The sequence below is a fragment of the Capricornis sumatraensis genome, chromosome 11, assembly GCF_032405125.1.
Source record: "Capricornis sumatraensis isolate serow.1 chromosome 11, serow.2, whole genome shotgun sequence".
NCBI classification, from domain to species: Eukaryota; Metazoa; Chordata; class Mammalia; order Artiodactyla; family Bovidae; genus Capricornis; species Capricornis sumatraensis.
The window spans coordinates 95,833,081-95,851,838 of record NC_091079.1 but is presented as its reverse complement, the minus strand read 5'-3'; the positions used below and the strand labels follow the sequence as shown (position 1 = coordinate 95,851,838).

Sequence of the window (18,758 nt, the reverse complement as noted above, 5' to 3'; positions counted from 1 at the left end):
GCGGCCGCCCCGCGCGCGCTCCGAGGGAAGCCGGGCGGCCCGAGCGGAGCCCCGGAACCTGGCGCAGCGCCCCGCCGGCAGGGCGCTCTCCCCGCCCCCGGAGCCTCGCCCGCCCGGCCCGCCCCGAGCGCGCGGAGCGCACCTCCGCCCGCGCCCTCCTCCCCGCAGCGCCCGGGGCCGCCCGGGGCCCCCACCCCGGGGCCGCCCCCACGCGCGAAGGTGGCGGGCGCCTATAAGAGCCGACGACGGCGCGGCCCGCGGACACACGGCGCGGACACCTGAGCAGCAGCCCCCGGACCCCGGCGCGACCATGTCCCATCACTGGGGATACGGCGAGCACAACGGTGAGTGCGGAGCCCCCGGGCGCGCCCCCGGCGCGGGGCCCCAGGCCGCTGTGGAGGAAGCCCCGCGCCCCGCGCCGGGCCAGGGAGGGGGGCGCGCATCGCCGCGGGACCCGCGCGCGGCCCCTCTCGGGTCGATCACCACCCTGTCCCAAGAAGACGCTAGGAAGGGGTGCAGCGAAACACTTTGAAATTAGGAGAGAAATTAGGAGACTCCCCTCGCCCACCGCCTTCATCCCTTCTCCGCTCTCATTCCCCGCCCCCCGCTTCATCCTCAGCACCACCTGTGGCTAAGATTCGCAGCATGGACTGTTCCCGGGCTGGTGGTTTGAGTGCTTTGCGCTGACTTCTGAGTTTTCCTGATTTCTTGACTTCTGAGGTCAGGAGGTCCCTAGGAACCCGGTTTTTCGGGGCCACAGGTCTGGTTCCCCCAGGCCAGCGGACGTACGAGCAAGATGTGCCTGGGGCATCTCTGAGCGTCTTGCGGGGTCTGGGGCTTGTCAAGTGACGGAGATTCCGACGCTTCAAGGCGAGGGGGCTGGCGGGGCGGTGACTCAGTCCTTGCCTCTAGCAGAACTGAGGAAGGAATCTCCCTCTTCGGGAGAGTCTTTAGGAAGCTTGCTCATTCAAATCCTAATCACAAACCAGGGTCAGCTGCTCAGTTTCAGTAAAAGAAGCATAAAAATAGCTAACATGTATGTGACGCTCACTGCTTGTTCTAAAAGCGGTACATGGATTAATGTTCTCATACCAACCTTTATAAGCAAGATGCTATCGGTACCCCATAATACAGAGGGAAAAACTAAGGCACAGATCAAATGTTTTCCCAAAGGTTGCTTGCTAAATCATTTTAGTCGTGTCCTACTTTTTGCGACCCCATGGACTGTAGCCCTCCAGGCTCCTCTGTCCATGGGATTCTCCAGGCCAGGAATACTGGAGTGGGTGGCCGAGCCCTTTTCCGGGGGATCTTCCTGACCCAGGGATTGAACTGGCGTCCCTTGCGTCTGCCTGCATTGGCAGGCGGGTTCTTACCACTAGCGCCACCTTGTATACAGCCCTGAAGTGCTATCCCCGGAATTGGAGCCAAGCAGGTCCAAGAATCATTGCCCTTTCCCCGGAGTTGGGGTGTGCCCTTCCCCACACTGTGGGGGTTCACACGTCTCTGCTCAACCCCAGGCCCTGAACACTGGCATAAGGACTTCCCCGTTGCCAACGGAGAGCGCCAGTCACCCGTTGACATCGACACCAAGGCCGTCGTTCACGATCCTGCTCTGAAGCCTCTGGCCCTTCTCTATGAGCAAGCAGCTTCGCGGAGAATGGTCAACAATGGTCACTCTTTCAACGTGGAGTTTGATGACTCGCAGGACGAAGCAGGTCAGTGTTTGCAAAATAACTTGTATGTCAGTAGCAGCTCTTTTCCCAGCTTAACAGGCGCAGGAAGCCCCCCTTAACACTACATTCTGATCCTCTTCGTTGGATTTCAGCCTCTGGGAAGCAGGCTAATTTCTTTGAAGTGGCAGGAGCTGTTTCTCCCTGTCCGCTTCCCGGTTTGTATGTAGGGCATTGAATAACTGTGCTATGCCTGAGAAAAGTCAAAAAAGGGCAGGGCCCCTTGGCGATAGAGATCAGCAATGAGAAGACTTGCAAAAGCTGAACTTTTCAGGATTGGTCTTCAAGGTAGCATGCAGAAGGGCGATGAGAACCTGCTCCTTTAAAATCCTGAAATTCTCAGAAACACTGTGTTTGTGAATATTTTCTCAGCCTTGGGCCAGTGTGATACAGGTGGCTGTGTATCTTGGCATCCACCCAGAAGTTCATTCCATAAATGAAGATGTTTTGACTTGGTGGACATACCTTGCTGACAAAACCAGTTACTGTAATTTATTTGTAGTAGTGCTGTTTACAGAACTCTCTTTGACTGCTGCTTCTTTTTATTATTTTTTTCTTGCTTAGAAGTAGGAGAACAATCCCCTTCAGACACAGTAGCAGCCTTCTTTGCCCACTGGTTGATTTCCTGGCCAGCGCCCTGTTTTCCCGAGTGCTTTCCTCTGAAGGGCCCTGAGTGAACGGTGCTACAAACACGTTGTGTGTGGTGGTGTGGGCCTGGGGATGTGTGGAGCATTGCGCAGAAGGAGAAAAGACCGATCCAACATTCAGTAATGCTGTCAAAATGTTCGCGTAATGACCTACAGTACGAGTATGTGAATGTAATTAGAATCATTATAGTCGAGTTGCCTTGCCTTTTTCTGTAGTTATCCTATGTATTCAGTAGAGTTTTGAAAAAATTCTTCCTTCCTCCTCTCCTGGGAATGATAGTAACTTAACCTCTCTACGTTTTTGTTTTCTTAACTGTAAAATTGGAGTATCTGTTACAGCAGAAGGATTAAATGGGACAGAAAATAAAGCCCAGTGCCTGGCACCTAAGATTCCTCTGTAAATGGCCACTGCTGTTGTCGGCTCTTCACACCACTTGGCTGCCTTTGTTAGGCAAGTGCTGTCGCTATTGCACCTCTGATGAAAACTTTTGTTTTGTTTTTTCATGGTAGCTAGTGAATAGGATTTATTAGAGAGAAAAAAAGTAAAGGTTTTCCGTTCAGTTCAGTCGCTCAGTCGTGTCCGACTCTTTGCGACCCCATGAATCGCAGCACGCCAGGCCTCCCTGTCCATCACCAACTCCCGGAGTTCACTCAGACTCGCGTCCATCGAGTCTATGATGCCATCCAGCCATCTCATCCTCTGTCGTCCCCTTCTCCTCCTGCCCCCAATCCCTGCCAGCATCAGAGTCTTTTCCAATGAGTCAACTCTTCGCATGAGGTGGCCAAAGTACTGGAGTTTCAGCTTTATCATCATTTCTTCCAAAGAAATCCCAGGGCTGATCTCCTTCAGAATGGACTGGTTTTTAAATTGCTTTAAAATTACCTCTTACCACTTGATATTTTAAAATCTGATAACACTTCCGTATTTTTCCAAAGATGCCAGTTATTATGTTAAACTGTGGACTGATTTTACATATGATATTATTACATAGTAATATGTTTTACCATGAATATGTCCAGTTCTGATGGATTTCTACATGAGCAGTAACTGATGAGAGCTAGCTGCCTTTTTCTAACTACTGCTCCTGGTGAATAACACACACATTACTAAAGCACCTGGCTGGGTTTGATTGTGAAACAGATGAAAACCAAGTGGTTCCGACAGAGGCTCAAGTCCACGTCTTTAGAGACAGATGTATTATTCACTTAGTTTTTATAAAAGAAAAGAAAAATCTCACTAGCACCACCGTTACGTAAGACAAGCCAGCCACCCGGAGGTCAGGATGGAGCCGTGGTCCCTCGCTCGCCTCCCCTGAGCCGGTGCTGGGGATGCCTCAAGTAGGAAGACAAGAGCAATAGGTGCTGACAGTCACTTTGGCGGGTGCAACAAGATGTTCCAAGGAAACATGGAAAGCAGGTTTGGAGTTGGCCCGCGCAAGTCAGAAAAGACTTTTCAGGGTGAATAAGGTTTGAGCCTGAAGGATGAGGCCTGAAGGATTTCAGCGTCTTGGAGGAGACTCCCAGCAAAAGGAAGCAGGAAACAATGAGGGCCTGGGAGAGCCAGGCAGGAGGCACACTGAAAGCAAGAGGATCGAGCGCTGGAGAGGCTTGTTCCCCTTTACAGGCGAGAGGATCCTTTGTGACTTTGCCTGATACCTCTTCAGCGTTTGCAGGTGTTTTGATGAAACAAGGAAGCATTTTTCTCTAGAATATGAATATATTAAATGTTGATGTTAAGGGAAAACACAAAAATAAAACACAACCAAAGATAGCATGCAGAGAAACACCCTTTGGACTTTTTTTTTTTTAAAGATCCTAGACTCTCAAGTTGGAACACACGGTGGAGATACTCTAGGCAAACCCACTTAAAATAAACATGAAGAAACGGAATGCTCAAGAGTTTAGGTTACTTGCTAGTCGTCTCCTTCCTAGTTTGCTGGAATGAGACTAAATGGCAACCACTTAAAAATGGAAACTGAACAAGAATCTTTAAATGACAGTCATAGGTAATGTCTAGTGTGTTCATCCCCATGCCATACTTTCAAAAACTGATATACTTTTCTGTTCTAAGTCTAAAAATTATGGTCATTCAGGTTTTTTAAATCTGTAGTTTATCATCTCTATTAGGAATTATTTTCACTGTGTTAATATTTTAAGATATCCTGTATTTTCTATATTTAAATACTTCAGTTGATTTACTCCCAGTGAGGTATCAGTCTTCAGGAACTTTTCATAGGCTCAGATTTTCGGATAGATCCTAAATGTTCTCATGAAGTGAAGTGAAGTCGCTCAGTCGTGTCCGACTCTTTGCGACCCCATGGACTGAAGCCTACCAGGCTCCGCCCTCCATGGGATTCTCCAGGCAAGAGTACTGGAGTGGGTTGCCATTTCCTTCTCCAGGGGATCTTCCTGACCCAGGGATCGAACCCAGGTCTCCCGCATTCCAGGCAGACACTTTAACCTACCCACACTTAAATACTTGGGTATAATGAACTGAACTGGTAGAATTTATTGTTATGTTTAAGCTTGCGAGAATTCTTTTTAAATATGGAGTTAATAGGCTTTAACTAGGAACTTGGGTTAAAGCTCTCCTCAACCTTCTAAGTGCCTTTAAAAAGAAACCACCTGAAATTAATGAAAAAAATGTTAATCCTGTTAGGTTTTTAAAGTTATTAAAAAATAACTCCCCCTGTTTGAGATCTTTTATTACATTCTTTATCTGGGAGGAAAAGAATAGTAGTCAAATTATTAACTCCTGCTAACTTATTAACTTTTACTAATGAGTTTAAAACTCTCTTGCTGTATTGCAAAGTTAGAGGCAAATATTGAAAACCAGAGCTCGAATTCTTGGGCCAACCCATGGACAGTTGTGAGCAAAACCCTAAGCTTCTGTAAGATAGACTAAAGCATTCTAGACCCCATATTTAATTGTGTTCATGTCAAAGGGTTACTTAAAAAAAAAAAAGCTGTCAAATAATTGCCATAAACCTGAAACTGAAAACTGCTCTCCCTTCTGTCTTCATTGTGGTTATGTTAGTGAAAGTAACAGCGTAACATCTCACTACTGGAAAAGAGATGGAATATGGGCATCTTTCCCTCAGATTTGTCTCTACTGACACTTGCTTTTTTAACCTTAGTAGGTAGCCCTAGAATGGCTGACCACTGCCAAAACCCCAGAATAGATTAAGTTTCAGATTCTCCATAGAAATGATTATTCACCTGCTAGAAATGTTTTTTAATAGACTATTTACTTCATTAATAGGAATCCCTTAAATGTTAATCTAAGGATTATTGGGAATAGTTTATTTATATTTTGAATTTAGGAGAGATTGTTGACATTCAGTAAGGTCTGTAGTTGATTTGGATGCATCTTATATCATGTGTATGCGTGTTAGTAGCTCAGTCATGCCGCACTCTTTGTGACCTCGTGGACGGTAGCCCTCCAGGCTCTCCTGTGCATGAGATTCTCCAGGGAAGAATACAGGGATGGGCTGCCGTTTCCTTCTCCAGGGGATCTTCCCAACCCAGGGATTGAAGCTGTGTCTCCCGCATTGCAGGCAGATTCTTTACCAGCTGAGCCACCAGGGAAGCCCTCTCATCTTAAATTAAGTAATATTAAAGTGATCAAGAAGGAAAAAATGTTAATGTTACATTTATAGTTTTTAATTTGTATTAGTAGCTAATTTATTTCAATATTACTAAAATGAATCTTTCACCAGTAACATAATTTACGTAAGTAATATATATAAGAGGACAGATGATAATATTACATTCAGTGCTTCTGTTGTGTTTTATATATAGTATGTATAACTAATGGAAGATCATGAAAGTTAAAATCTCAGGCTCTTGATTTTGCGGTTTGGATTTAAATGAAATTTGGAGGCGTCTTGAACAGGACATTGGGTCTTGGAGTAGAAAACCCCATTCTTGTATCTCCATCGCGTATGGAACACATTTCTGTGGTACAAGAGATGATGGACTCTACACACACAAATGGCTGGATTTTTCCAGAGGGGGAAAAATGCCATGAATAGCATTTAAAGAATAGCAATTTCTGCTATTCTTTAAAACTATTTTTTTTAATTAGAAAAACGAGTTTTTAAAGTGGAGTAGTTTAGAAAATGGCATGGAGCAATCAAATTAAGTAAAAGAGGAAGTAGACCCAGAATATTGTGAGTTTCCTGTCTTGAATCTCATCTTCCCTATTTCTCAAGTAGAAAGATGCACGCTGCCTTTATGAGTGTGTGGTGTTGCTCAATCGTGTCTGTTCTTTGCAACCCCATAGACCGTATGGAGTTGGAAATCACATTCCTTCCCCTGGAGAAGGAGATGACAACCCACTCCAGCATTCTTGCCTGGAGAATCTCATGGACAGAGGAACCTGGCAGGCTACAGTTCATGGGGTCACAAAAAGTCAGGCATGACTGAGTGACTAACACGCTAACACCTTTCCTAATTACAGTAGGGGCTTCCCAGGTGGTGCTCGTGGTAAAGAACCCACCTGCCAAGGCAGGAGACCCGAGAGACACCGGTTTGATCTCTGGATTGGGAAGATCCCCTGGAGAAGGAAATGACCATCCATTCCAGTATTCTTGCCTGGAGAATCCCATCGACAGGGGAGCCTGGTGGGCTACAGTCCACGGGGTCGCAAAGAGTTGGACATGATTGAGCGACCGAGTATGCGCTGTTTACAGTGGACTTCTCAGCTACATAGTAACATAGTCTATTTTAACAGAAGCTTAAACAGATATCTGGTAATAGTAGGTTAGTCCTGAAAGTGTTTAATCATTGAACACTCAGGCATTTCTTTTTTTTTGTTTGTTTTAGTGTTAGAAAGCCTTATATAATAAAAGCTCATGTTACTCTTGCCTAATTCTAAATCTTTATAAACTTTATAAACATGTATTTTTATTGGTATATATAGTTATGAATTATATTTTCATCTTGGAAAAATTCTATTTGGGGGGCATAAGGATAATTATTTAATTATTTGTTATCAGATTTAATAAAAGCACTTTTACAGTAAGTTTTTTAAAGTTTTAAGAGATGTGATTTTATCTGAATACATCCAAATTCATGTTTCTTAAAGATCAGTAATATAACACCATTTTTAAAAATTTATTTATTTTTTTCATTGAACTTTTTCTTTTTTAATATAAATTTATTTATTTTAATTGGAGGCTAATTACTTTACAATATTGTATTGGTTTTGCCATCCATCGACATGAATCTGCCATGGGTGTACACGTGTTCCCCATCCTGAACCCCCTCCCACATCCCTCCCCATCCCATCCCCCTGGGTCATCCCAGTGCACCAGCCCCGAGCATCCTGTATCATGCATTGAACCTGGACTGGCGATTCATTTCTTATATGATATTATACATATTTCAATGCCATTCTCCCAAATCATCCCACCCTTGCCCTCTCCCCCAGAGTCCAAAAGTCTGTTCTGTACATCTGTGTCTCTTTTGCTGTCTTGCGTACAGGGCTATGATTGCCATCTTCCTAAATTCCATATATATGTGTTAGTATACTGTCTTGGTGTTTTTCTTTCTGGCTTACTTCATTCAGTATAATAAGGCTCCAGTTTCATCCACTTCATTAGAACTGATTCAAATGTATTCTTTTTAATGGCTGAGTAATACTCCATTGTGTATATGTACCACAGCTTTCTTATCCATTCATCTGTTGATGGACATCTAGGTTTCCATGTCCTGGCTATTATAAACAGTGCTGTGATGAACATCGGGGTACACGTGTCTCTTTCAATTCTGGTTTCCTCAGTGTGTATGCCCAACCATGGGATTGCTGGGTCATAAGGCAGTTCTATTTCCAATTTTTTAAGGAATCTCCACACTGTTCTCCATAGTGGCTGTACTAGTTTGCATTTCCACCAACAGTGTAAGAGGATTCCTTTTTCTCCACACCCTCTACAGCAAGTATTGTTTGTAGACTTTTGGATCACTGCCATTCTGACTGGTGTGAGATGGTACCTGATTGTGGGTTTGATTTGCATTTCTCTGATATTGAGTGATGTTGAGCATCTTTTCATGTGTTTGTTAGCCAAATGTATGTCTTCTTTGGAGAAATGTCTGTTTTAGATCTTTGGCCCATTTTTTTACTGGGTTATTTTTCTAGAATTGAGCTGCAGGAGTTGCTTGTAATTTTTGAGATTAATTCTTTGTCAGTTGCTTCATTTGCTATTTGCTATTTTCTCCCATTCTGAAAGCTGTCTTTTCACCTTGCTTATAGTTTCCTTTGTTGTGCAGAAGCTTTTAATTTTAATTAGGTCCCATTTGTTTATTTTTGCTTTTATTTCCAATATTTTGGGAGGTGGGTCATAGAAGATCCTGCTGTGATTTATGTCGGAGAGTGTTTTGCCTGTGTTCTCCTCTAGGAGTTTTATAGTTTCTGGTCTTACTTTTAGATCTTTAATCCATTTTGAGTTTATTTTTGTGTATAGTTATAACACCATTTTAACTTGTTCTCTCTTTTTTTAAAACAAATTCTTTTCTTCCTGGCCTATTGTAAGGCAGAACTGTCAGCCACAGGTTGTATCAGGAGCCACAGAAGGGTCCAGCCGCCTAGATATCTGCCAGCCAGCTTTATCTTTTCTTTGAAGAGATGAACGTGTGCTGCTACCAGTTAAGCATATTTAGGTGAAGTTGTCCAAACAAACTTTATCATGAAGACCTTGTCCTTTGGTTTTCAGCCAAAGCTGAAGTTATCTTGGACTCATTACTCTGCAGAATTATAAGCCCAAACTAATAAAATTCATTTACGGCAAAAGGGGTTCTATTCCCAGTTCTAGAGAAATAAAACTGAAGTAGTAGAACTACCCTAATTTTAAAAGCTTTTAAATATGTCTCTTTGTTGTTCAGTTGCTAAATCGTGTCCGACTGTTTATGACCCCACGGACTGCAGCACGCCAGGCTTCCCTGTCCTTTGCCATCTCCCAGAGTTTGCTCAAATTCATGTCCATTGAGTCAGTGATAATATCTAACCATCTCATCCTCTGCTGCCCTCTACTTTTGCCCTCAGTCTTTCCCAGCATCAAGGTCTTTTCCAGTGAGTCAGCTCTTCGCATCAGGTGGCCAAAGTATTGGAGTTTCAGCTTCAGCATCAGTCCTTCCAATGAATATTCAGGGTTGATTTCCTTTAGCACTGACTTATTTTATCTTACAATCCAAGGGACTCTCAAGAGTCTTCTCCAACACCACAGTTCAAAAGCATCAATTCTTCGGCACTCAGCTTTCTTTATAGTCCAACTCTCACATCCATACCTGACCACTGTGAAAACCATAGCCTTGACTAGACGGACCTTTGTTGGCATGCTTATTGTTTGACAGATTCTAGTGAGAAGTGACATCAGAGGTTGGCGAAGCGGGCTGAAGGTCGCTCTCTGGGCCGAGGCAGAGCAGAGGTTCCTGAGTTTGCAGGTGTGCGATGGCCCAGCGTTGGAAGGCGGCTGCCAGCGCCTCCTCACTGATTCACAGAGGAATTCATAGTCCCCTGAAAATCTCCTCTCTCTGAAACCTGAACCTCTGACTCCCGAACAAACCTGGAAGGAAAGTGTCCTGTGCTCAGAAAACAGATGGGAAAAACATCCATCCTTCCAGTCGGTACAAGTAAAGGAAAGAAAAAGGACCCAACAGTTGCCGTGATTCCATCAGCTCTGCAAACTAAGCCCGAGTCTAGATTTAATTTTCACAGAGTGAAAGTGTTGCCTCAGGCATAAATTCAGTACTATAAAAGAAGATTGAAGACTGTGACATTCAGCTCTGTGTGTGTCCCACGTGCGTATGGATGAGTTTGTGTGTGTATAAGTGTGTGTGTGCCACCAGGCTCCTCTGTCCACGGGATTCTCCGAGCAAAAACACCGCGTCTCTTATGTCTCCTGTATTGGCAGTTGGGTTCTTTTCCACGAGCGCCACCTGGCAAGCCCACATAAATATTATATGGTTTTTTTTTTTCATTTTAGTGCTGAAAGATGGACCTCTTACTGGCACTTACAGATTGGTTCAGTTTCACTTTCACTGGGGTTCATCTGATGACCAAGGTTCTGAACATACTGTGGATAGGAAGAAATACACTGCAGAGGTAAGAAACACTTTTTTTTCTCTTTCAAAAGCTTAATTTGTAAATTTTAGTTCAGTTCAGTCGCTCAGTCGTGTCCGACTCTTTGCGATCCCGTGAATCACAGCACGCCAGGCCTCCCTGTCCATCACCATCTCCCAGAGTTCACTCAGACTCACGTCCATCGAGTCCGTGATGCCATCCAGCCATCTCATCCTCGGTTGTCCCCTTCTCCTCCTGCCCCCAATCCCTCCCAGCATCAGAGTCTTTTCCAATGAGTCAGCTCTTCGCATGAGGTGGCCAAAGTACTGGAGTTTCAGCTTTAGCATCATTCCTTCCAAAGAAATCCCAGGGCTAATCTCCTTCAGAATGGACTGGTTGGATATCCTGGCAGTCCAAGGGACTCTCAAGAGTCTTCTCCAACACCACAGTTCAAAAGCATCAATTCTTCAGCGCTCAGCCTTCTTCACAGTCCAACTCTCACATCCATACATGACCACTGGTAAAACCATAGCCTTGACTAGACGGACCTTAGTCGACAAAGTAATGTCTCTGCTTTTGAATATGCTATCTAGGTTGGTCATAACTTAAATTTAGCTCAAACCATTTTCTTTACAAAGGCTCTTTATATTTGCTTCTTATAACCTTTATTTGTGATGTTACTGTTAATGCCCCAAAGCTTTCTCTAAGACGTCCTAAGAACAACATTTCCGTAAAAATGAATTCAACTTGAAGGATCGTGTTTTAATGTAAAATCTAGAAATAAATGTTCCTCAAAGGTATGCAACGCTTTGTCTTAGAGTTGTTGAAGGAATCACTTGCTATTATGCCAAGTCGTGGACAATTAGAATTAAAATACAAGTTTAGATTTATAATTCTCCACGTTTTCACTTTCTTTCGTGAGCTCTAGCTGTGAAGATGACTGTGCAGGGTCTTACCACGTTTAATCGTTTGCTGTCTGTGCTTCTGCTTCAGCTACACCTGGTTCACTGGAACACCAAGTACAGGGACTTTGGAACAGCAGCGCAACAGCCTGATGGACTGGCTGTTGTGGGTGTTTTTCTGAAGGTTAGTTGATGGCCCAATTCTTTCCCCAACCCCCTCGCCTGTTTCCAAAACAGATGAACTGGACAGAACATGCATGACAAATAGGACTTTCTACAAAAAGCCTAGGAAATGCCTTAGGCTCTGAAGTATTTAGGGGGTTATTTTCCTACATATCTGCTAACCACAGTGGAGATAGAGACAAAAAGACAATTCCAGAGGTATTTCTTAGGTACTATTTGGATGTAAATGTGAAGGATGTCTACACATGAAATACGAAATGAGAAAAAGCAATACTTGGGATGAATGCTAGTACTTTTTTTTTTTTTCTTATTCAGCCTTAAGCTAGGTAGTACTATTCCGTGACAGAGGATGCTAAATTAAGACCAGGTTTTGGAGGAGTGAAGGACAGTGGCTCCACGTTGCAGAATCCAGGCAGCAGGAGTTGGACACACCGACTGAACTGCCCCCTGGATAGTTATACACCCAGTGGAGAAAGGGCTGGGCTACAGATTCGTGGTCCTAGAAATCCTGTGTCAAGGTGACAGCTGCACACACAAGTGACAAGTGAAGTGAAAGTGGCTCAGTCATGTCCGACTCTTTGTGACCCCATTGACTACAGTCCCTGGGATTCTCCAGGCCAGAATACTGGAGTGGGTATCCTTTCCCTTCTATGGGGGATCTTCCCAACCCAGGGATCGCACCCAGGTCTCCCGCTTTGCTGGCAGATTCTTTACCAGCTGAGCCGCCAGAGAAACCCAAGAATACTGGAATGGGTAGCCTATCCCTTCTCCAGAGGAATGTCTCGACCCGGGAATCACACCGGGGTCTCCTGCATTGCAGGCAGATTCTTTACCAGCTGAGCTACTATGAGTGTCTGTGAGATCATGCAAGGAAACCCTGACGAGAGGGGGTAACACTACTCAGCAAGCAACCCTGAGAAACTGCAGACTGGGAGGAAAGACCCTGATTAAATGATCAATGGGGAATACAGGAGTCAAGGGAAATATGGGAGGTTGGAGGACAGAAGGAAACGTCGAAAGAAGGGGGATTTTGCAAAGGAGGGAAGACAGTAGCGCAAAATTCTGCATGAAGCTTAACGCAAGCATTTGAACAGTGCTGTTGACTTTGGCAGTTGGAGGTCACTGGTGACATCTGAAAGGGTAATTTCAGGTGAACCGCAGGGCCAGAAGCAGGTTGTCAGTGAAAATAGGGGAATCAGACTAACACTGATGGGTGGCATGTAGCTAGTGGTGGGTTTTGCTTCACCATTTGGAGAAATTATACCTTAGAGTTGCCCTAATCAAAAAACGGTGTGGTGCCAACTGTACATGCTGTCTTTGTCCTTTGTGTCTTTCTGTAGGTTGGTGATGCTAACCCAGCCCTCCAGAAAGTCCTTGACATGCTGGATTCTATTAAAACAAAGGTACACTTCAATTTTTTTGACACCTGCATAGGGTACCTATCTTCTATACCGAACTTATTTTTTAAAATTCTTTTGCTCAAGCTGAGTAGTCTTGGTTTGATGGGTGGTGCTTAGATGAGCCCTTAATAAAGGTAACATGTTGCTCATATGTTTATGTAACTTAATCTTTATCCCAAAGTTGATCCTAATGCTTATAATTTTCCGACTTGTATTTATTTAATCTTGCTTCATTTGAACATCCATATGTAAGAATCAGAGAAAACCGTGATTGCAAGGAGGCTGGACCACCTGATCCAGTTATTCACTCTTCATAGGGCAGATATTTCTTGAGTACTTACTATATGCTGGCCACTTTGTTAGTCTAGGAAATGCAATGGACAACACGATGAGTAAGGTCCTGCTTTGTGACCTCTTTGAATTCGTGTTTACATCTACTGCACAGCATAGCTGTGCTGAGGTCATGGGGCATCTGCTTATAAATACTGCTTTCAGCAGCAGCAACCTGGCTTTATCAAAGCAGCATCTATCTTCTGAAGGCTTGCCTGTTACCCTGAGCTTGACTCCCTTGATGGTATAGAATAAACCTGATCCTACAACACTAATTCAGAAGGATATAGGCACCACCACCCCCACCACCATGTTCACTGCGGCTTTATTCACAATAGCCAAGACAGAAAGAGCCTAAGTATCCGGTAACAAGTGCATGGAGAAAGAAAACGTGGGTAGATAGAGATAGATGGGGCTCCCCAAGAGGCTCAGTGGGTGCAGAATCTGCCTGCCAAAGCAGGAGGCGTGGGTTTGATCCCTGAGTCAGGACGATCCCCTGGAGGAGGGCATGGCAACCCACTCCAGTATTCTTGCCTGGAGAATCAGTCCCATGGACAGAGGAGCCTGGTGGGCTACAGTCCATGGGCTTGTAAAAGAGTCAGACAGGATTGAAGTGACTAAGCTCAAGATATAGAGAGACAGATAAAATGGACTCAGCTGTACAGGAGAATGAAATCATGCCATTTGTGACGACATGGATGGGCCTTGAGAGTATTAGGCTGAGTGAGATAAGTCGGATAAAGAAAAACAAATACCAGATGAACTAGTGGAATCTAAACAAGTAAGCAAAGAAAACAAACACATAACCAGCTCACAAATACAGGGAATCGATGGTGGTTGCCAGAAGTGGCAGCGGGGAGGCCAAAAATGGATGAAAGGGGTCAAAAGGTACAAATTTCCAATTATAAAATAAAGATGTTTGGGGATTGACTTATAAGTAAATCAAAATCAATGCTATAGTGACTGTAGTTAATAACATTGTATTGCCACTTTGAAAGTTGCTAAGAGTAGATTTAAAAGTTCTTATCACAAGAAAAGGAAATTCTGTAACTGTTTATGTTGAGAGATGTCCACTAGACCTATTATGATCATTCGATAATATATTCAAATATTGAATCATTACATTGTATTCCTGAAACTAACATATGTCAACTACATCTCCAAAAAACCAACTAAACCATCCTTCGCTTGAGCCCGTTTTCTCGAAGCCTCTCACCTACGCCCAAGCTCATTATCTCTGTCCCCTTTAACTAATCTTACCTGATAACTGTCTCTCTGCAGCGACCTGTCACTCTTCGGACAACTCTTTGCTGTTGCTGCTGTTTCTGTAAAGTGCAGTGTCCAGAGCTAATTGCAGCTTTTCAGTTCTGGTCGAACCACGAAACAGTACAACAGGACAATTACCTCCTCATCGAGGATACCGTCTACATATTCTGTTCCTACATCCTAAAATCGCAGCATTTTGGTGGCAGCAGTTTCACTTTAAATACCGGCTAAGATTAGTTAATGACTTAATGAAAAAGATAAGGGATTGTTTGAGAGGACAGATGAGCAAATGGACAGGGGAAATTGATAGGTTCTCTTGCTTATGTCTGCTAATCTAAGTTTCCCTGTTGAATGTCTTCTGTTAATTTCTTTTATTCTGTTTTCTGGTGAATATGGAACGTCTCTTTTTTAAAAAAAAAAAAAGAAAGAAAGATGTTTGACTCTCAAAGTTGAATGTTTCTGTTTCCCCTTCTCCTGCGTCCGCCCCTCCCCCTCACTCTGATCACATGATGTTGTTTAACCTGTGTCTTTTCCTTGTGTTCCAGGGTAAGAGTGCTGACTTCCCTAACTTCAATCCTAGCAGCCTCCTTCCTAAAGTCTTGGACTACTGGACCTACCCCGGCTCACTGACCACCCCTCCTCTCCTCGAAAGTGTGACCTGGGTCGTGCTCAAAGAACCCGTCTCCGTTAGCAGTCAGCAGGTCCGTTTGCTCAAGTCAGGGGGAGCGCTTAGTCCAGGCGGAAGGGCTAGACCTTTGGAAGCAGACAGACCTGGGCTTCCATCCTCCTGCTGCTCCTGGCAACAGCAATAGTGCTTACAGATGTAGCTAGCACCCAGCAAGAACTTGCTGTTGCTAACGGTAACCTTAGGCAATTGCTTCTTTTTACTCTGAAGTTGGATAACATAGAAGATTACCTGAGAAAGGTGTCTGTCACCTGTGCATGCATTTTTTGTTTTTGTTTTTGTACATTAGGAGGAATCTGAAGCCTGGAACAAAGAGATTTTATATTCAAGGGTGCATAGCTATGGGTGATAATTTCCTGCCGATGGCTCACTCACCTAAGAGCTTACTGTGGTTTATTTATATCAGAATACATCCTGAATTCAAACAGAGTTGAGGGTCATCCCTTGGATAAAAAGCATCTATTAAAAATCACTCCAAGTTGTGTTAGCAGCTTAGACCAGACACACACTTCCTATAGAGCATAGTTTGTGCTGTTCAGCACACTGCAGTGACGATGGTTGTGTGTGTTAGCAGTAGTTGACTGGCACGGAAATTGACTTCCTCGGAGGTGACCAAGGGAATTTTGTTGGGCAGAGAGATCAGGTTCAAGGCTACTGATTCTCTGGCAGCTGCCTTACTTCCCAAACCACCATTCTTCGTTTAGATGAAGTCATGCTTAGTGAAAGGGAAGTGACACTTTCAGAAACAGCCTCAGAGAAGGAGGGAGCTGGGGGAGGGCTGCCTGGGTCACGTCGCTCTGCTGGGAACTCACACGAATTTAAAAGGAAATCAGAACTACCCAGTGATAAGGACTGGAAATCCCAGCGTGGGCAGATTTAATCCTGTGCTTCTGTAAATTGAAGCAGAGATGTCAGGCATCATTCCACCCCGGAGCCTGCAAACCAGGGGTCACTTTGTCTAATTTTACCCATGCTGATGTTTATCTTCCCTGGGGCAGAAAACAAAACCTTAACTTGGATCTAGAATCGCTATTATTACTTTACATCTCTGAAATATTTTATAGACTTTTGATGTTTGATTATGTAATTAAAAGAGGAAAAAAGAAGCTCATTGTAAATTTCCTTCAAATCACAGCAAGATGTTGTATTTATTCTGTAGAAATTAATTTGTTGTATAAAAGTATGTATGTGTAGTCTATATGTCATGATATCTCTGTTGAGAATCAAATTAAATTTTGAGCATTGCCATCTGAGGCTGTGAATGCTGGGAAATGTATTTCAGGATTTAACACAAGCATGATAATTGAATGCTCTAGTGAAACTTGTATTTTTGATGCTTTTTATCTTTAATTTTGTCTTTTAGATGTTGAAATTCCGCAGCCTTAACTTCAACGCAGAGGGTGAGCCTGAACTCCTGATGTTGGCCAACTGGCGTCCGGCTCAGCCGCTGAAAAACAGACAAGTCAGAGTTTTCCCCAAATAAGGCGGCCCCGGGGCGGCATCGGGGGGAGAGCCTTTGGGCCTCCCTTTAGCTTAGCACAAGCCCACCTTGGTGAACTGGGCCCTCGCTGCTTTGCATCTGGCTTTCTAGACCCTTCATCTCTCACCTGACGTGCTTACTACTAAAATGTGAAAACCTAGGCCAGTTGTCATGATTGACAGATTTGCTGTGACTGGTGCTTTGCTTATGATAGTAGCCTTTATGGGACAGAGAATATACGAACCTAGATTTTGCTCACAGAATGTAGGGTAATGAGCACTCACGATGGTTCAGTAAAATGCTATTTTAAAATATAGGAAGGTAGGCTGATTGAGTGCAAATCTATATATGGGGGTAAACTGAACTGTGTAGTATAAATCAGGTAAAATGGTGATGGACAGGGAGGCCTGGCATGCTGTGATTCATGGGGTCGCAAAGAGTCGGACACACGACTGAGCGACTGACCTGAACTGAACTGAACTGAAAATAGTCTTGATCCTATGTAATGTACATCAGATAAATGTTTGTGATTCCAAGATGGTATAATAAAGAAAAACTTTAAATTCGTATATATTTGTAGCAATGGTATTTTAATTATGCTGTGATTTAGTGATTTTTGAACTATAGAGATGTAAATGAATTATCTATAAAAATTGTTGTAGTTGTGATACAGAGTATATTTCCATTCAAATAATATATCATAACTTAATAAATACTGTATTTTAGATACATTCTCTAATAAAATCTGGAATTCTACCTTGGATTATTTTATTTTATGCTGGGCAGTGGGGAACGGCGAAGAAGCAAATGTATACTTTTTTAATTCATGTTAATTCACTGTAAATAATAAGCCACCGTAATTGGCTTACTCATAATCAAGAGTCTCCACAGAAGGACACACCCTGAAGGTTATCTGTATTTGCCATGCGCTCTTGTGAGCTTTCTGAGCACTGGCTCATGTGATCTCCATGAGGGTAGATCCTGAGAAAGGAGAGGAAGTGGTTACTGGAACAGCAGGAGGGGGAAGGGGAGACTTCCCGAATCAAGATATGCTCCTGGGAAATGCAGCAAATAAAAATAAAAATCCATTTTATTCGAAAGAGGAATCCCAGTGGTCCCCAGAAGTGAGAGTCATCTGAATCTTCGGAAGGTGAATCATACCTGCTCCAGGTGGGAAGCAGGGTGAACAGATGAAACTCCAGTCTCCTGCGCCCACGGCTGTCTTGGATTTAGCTCCACGCCCAGACCCTGGGATGTCTGGCTAATGAGTTACTCTGGGAAGCCAAGTTTAACACACGACTCAGGTTCCACACTTTGTGGGGTGGGGGGTGGGGGGAGGGGCGGGGGGAAACCTCTTTGTTACCAGAGATAGAGAAGTCACTAACTCACTCTCACCTGCTTTGCTAAAGAAATGAGCTGAGTTTTCTGTAAAAGAAAGATCACAAACTTTGGAGTTTGATGGTCTGTTTTGAATCCCTTCTCAATCTCTATGACCCTGAGTATAAAGAGAGGATAACACCCAGGATATTCATATTATATGAGGTAATGTCTGGTGTATAGGAGGTGGTCGAAAATAATGCATTTTAAGCCCGTGTGTGTGTGTGTGTTTAAGCCCGTGAGTCTGTTAACTTAGTTTCCTGGAACAAGGCTTCTCTAATTTGTTGTTTCTTGTTTTGGGTGGGGGACCCACAGGACAACCTTAAACAGAATTGTGTATGAATTAAAACTAAATCTACTCCAGGTGAACTGCAGAGGGCCTCTTCTAAATATGAAAAATTTAACTAGTGTATATTTTTACACATTGGTTTTCAGTTATATGCTGAAGCAGAAACTTGTCAACACTGAGTTCTATATATAGGTGAGTTATGATGTTCTTGGTGTACAATGATCTCTAAATTTTGTAATAAAGATATTTTATACCACTCATAGCCAGAAACACATGTAATCAAGGGATACTATTTTCTTGATCTTTTTTGGGGGAAGACTCACAAATATTCTAATTTATTCCAGTGCTTTTCAGATGTTTCATCAAAATATTCCTTTAAAGCAGAGAAGAAATTCCTTAGGCACAGTTCA

General features: G+C 43.6%; 1 protein-coding gene across 3 annotated transcripts; it reads left to right on the top strand.

Annotated features, from left to right (window-relative positions):
• The first annotated feature begins 261 nt into the window (after positions 1-261).
• Positions 262-17,400, top strand: CA2 (carbonic anhydrase 2). 3 transcript variants are annotated; one of them, XM_068983459.1, is made up of 7 exons: positions 262-344; positions 1,518-1,715; positions 10,360-10,478; positions 11,430-11,522; positions 12,862-12,924; positions 15,063-15,218; positions 16,566-17,400. In XM_068983459.1, the coding sequence occupies exons 1-7, from the start codon at positions 311-313 to the stop codon at positions 16,683-16,685; spliced, it is 783 nt and encodes a 260-aa protein (XP_068839560.1). In that variant the 5' UTR covers positions 262-310; the 3' UTR covers positions 16,686-17,400. The 3 variants fall into 3 exon arrangements, with proteins under 3 accessions (XP_068839560.1, XP_068839561.1, XP_068839562.1); XM_068983460.1 differs by lacking the exon at positions 12,862-12,924; XM_068983461.1 differs by lacking the exons at positions 262-344; positions 10,360-10,478 and having other exon boundaries at positions 1,668-1,715.
• Positions 17,401-18,758: the final 1,358 nt, after the last annotated feature.

Excerpts from the sequence above, each read along its gene's own strand:
- CA2 (XM_068983459.1), top strand. The coding sequence starts at position 311 with ATGTCCCATCACTGGGGATACGGCGAGCACAACG. Across the intron at positions 1,716-10,359 it reads TGACTCGCAGGACGAAGCAG|TGCTGAAAGATGGACCTCTT; the intron begins GTCAGTGTTTGC and ends TTTTCATTTTAG. Across the intron at positions 15,219-16,565 it reads TCTCCGTTAGCAGTCAGCAG|ATGTTGAAATTCCGCAGCCT; the intron begins GTCCGTTTGCTC and ends TTTGTCTTTTAG.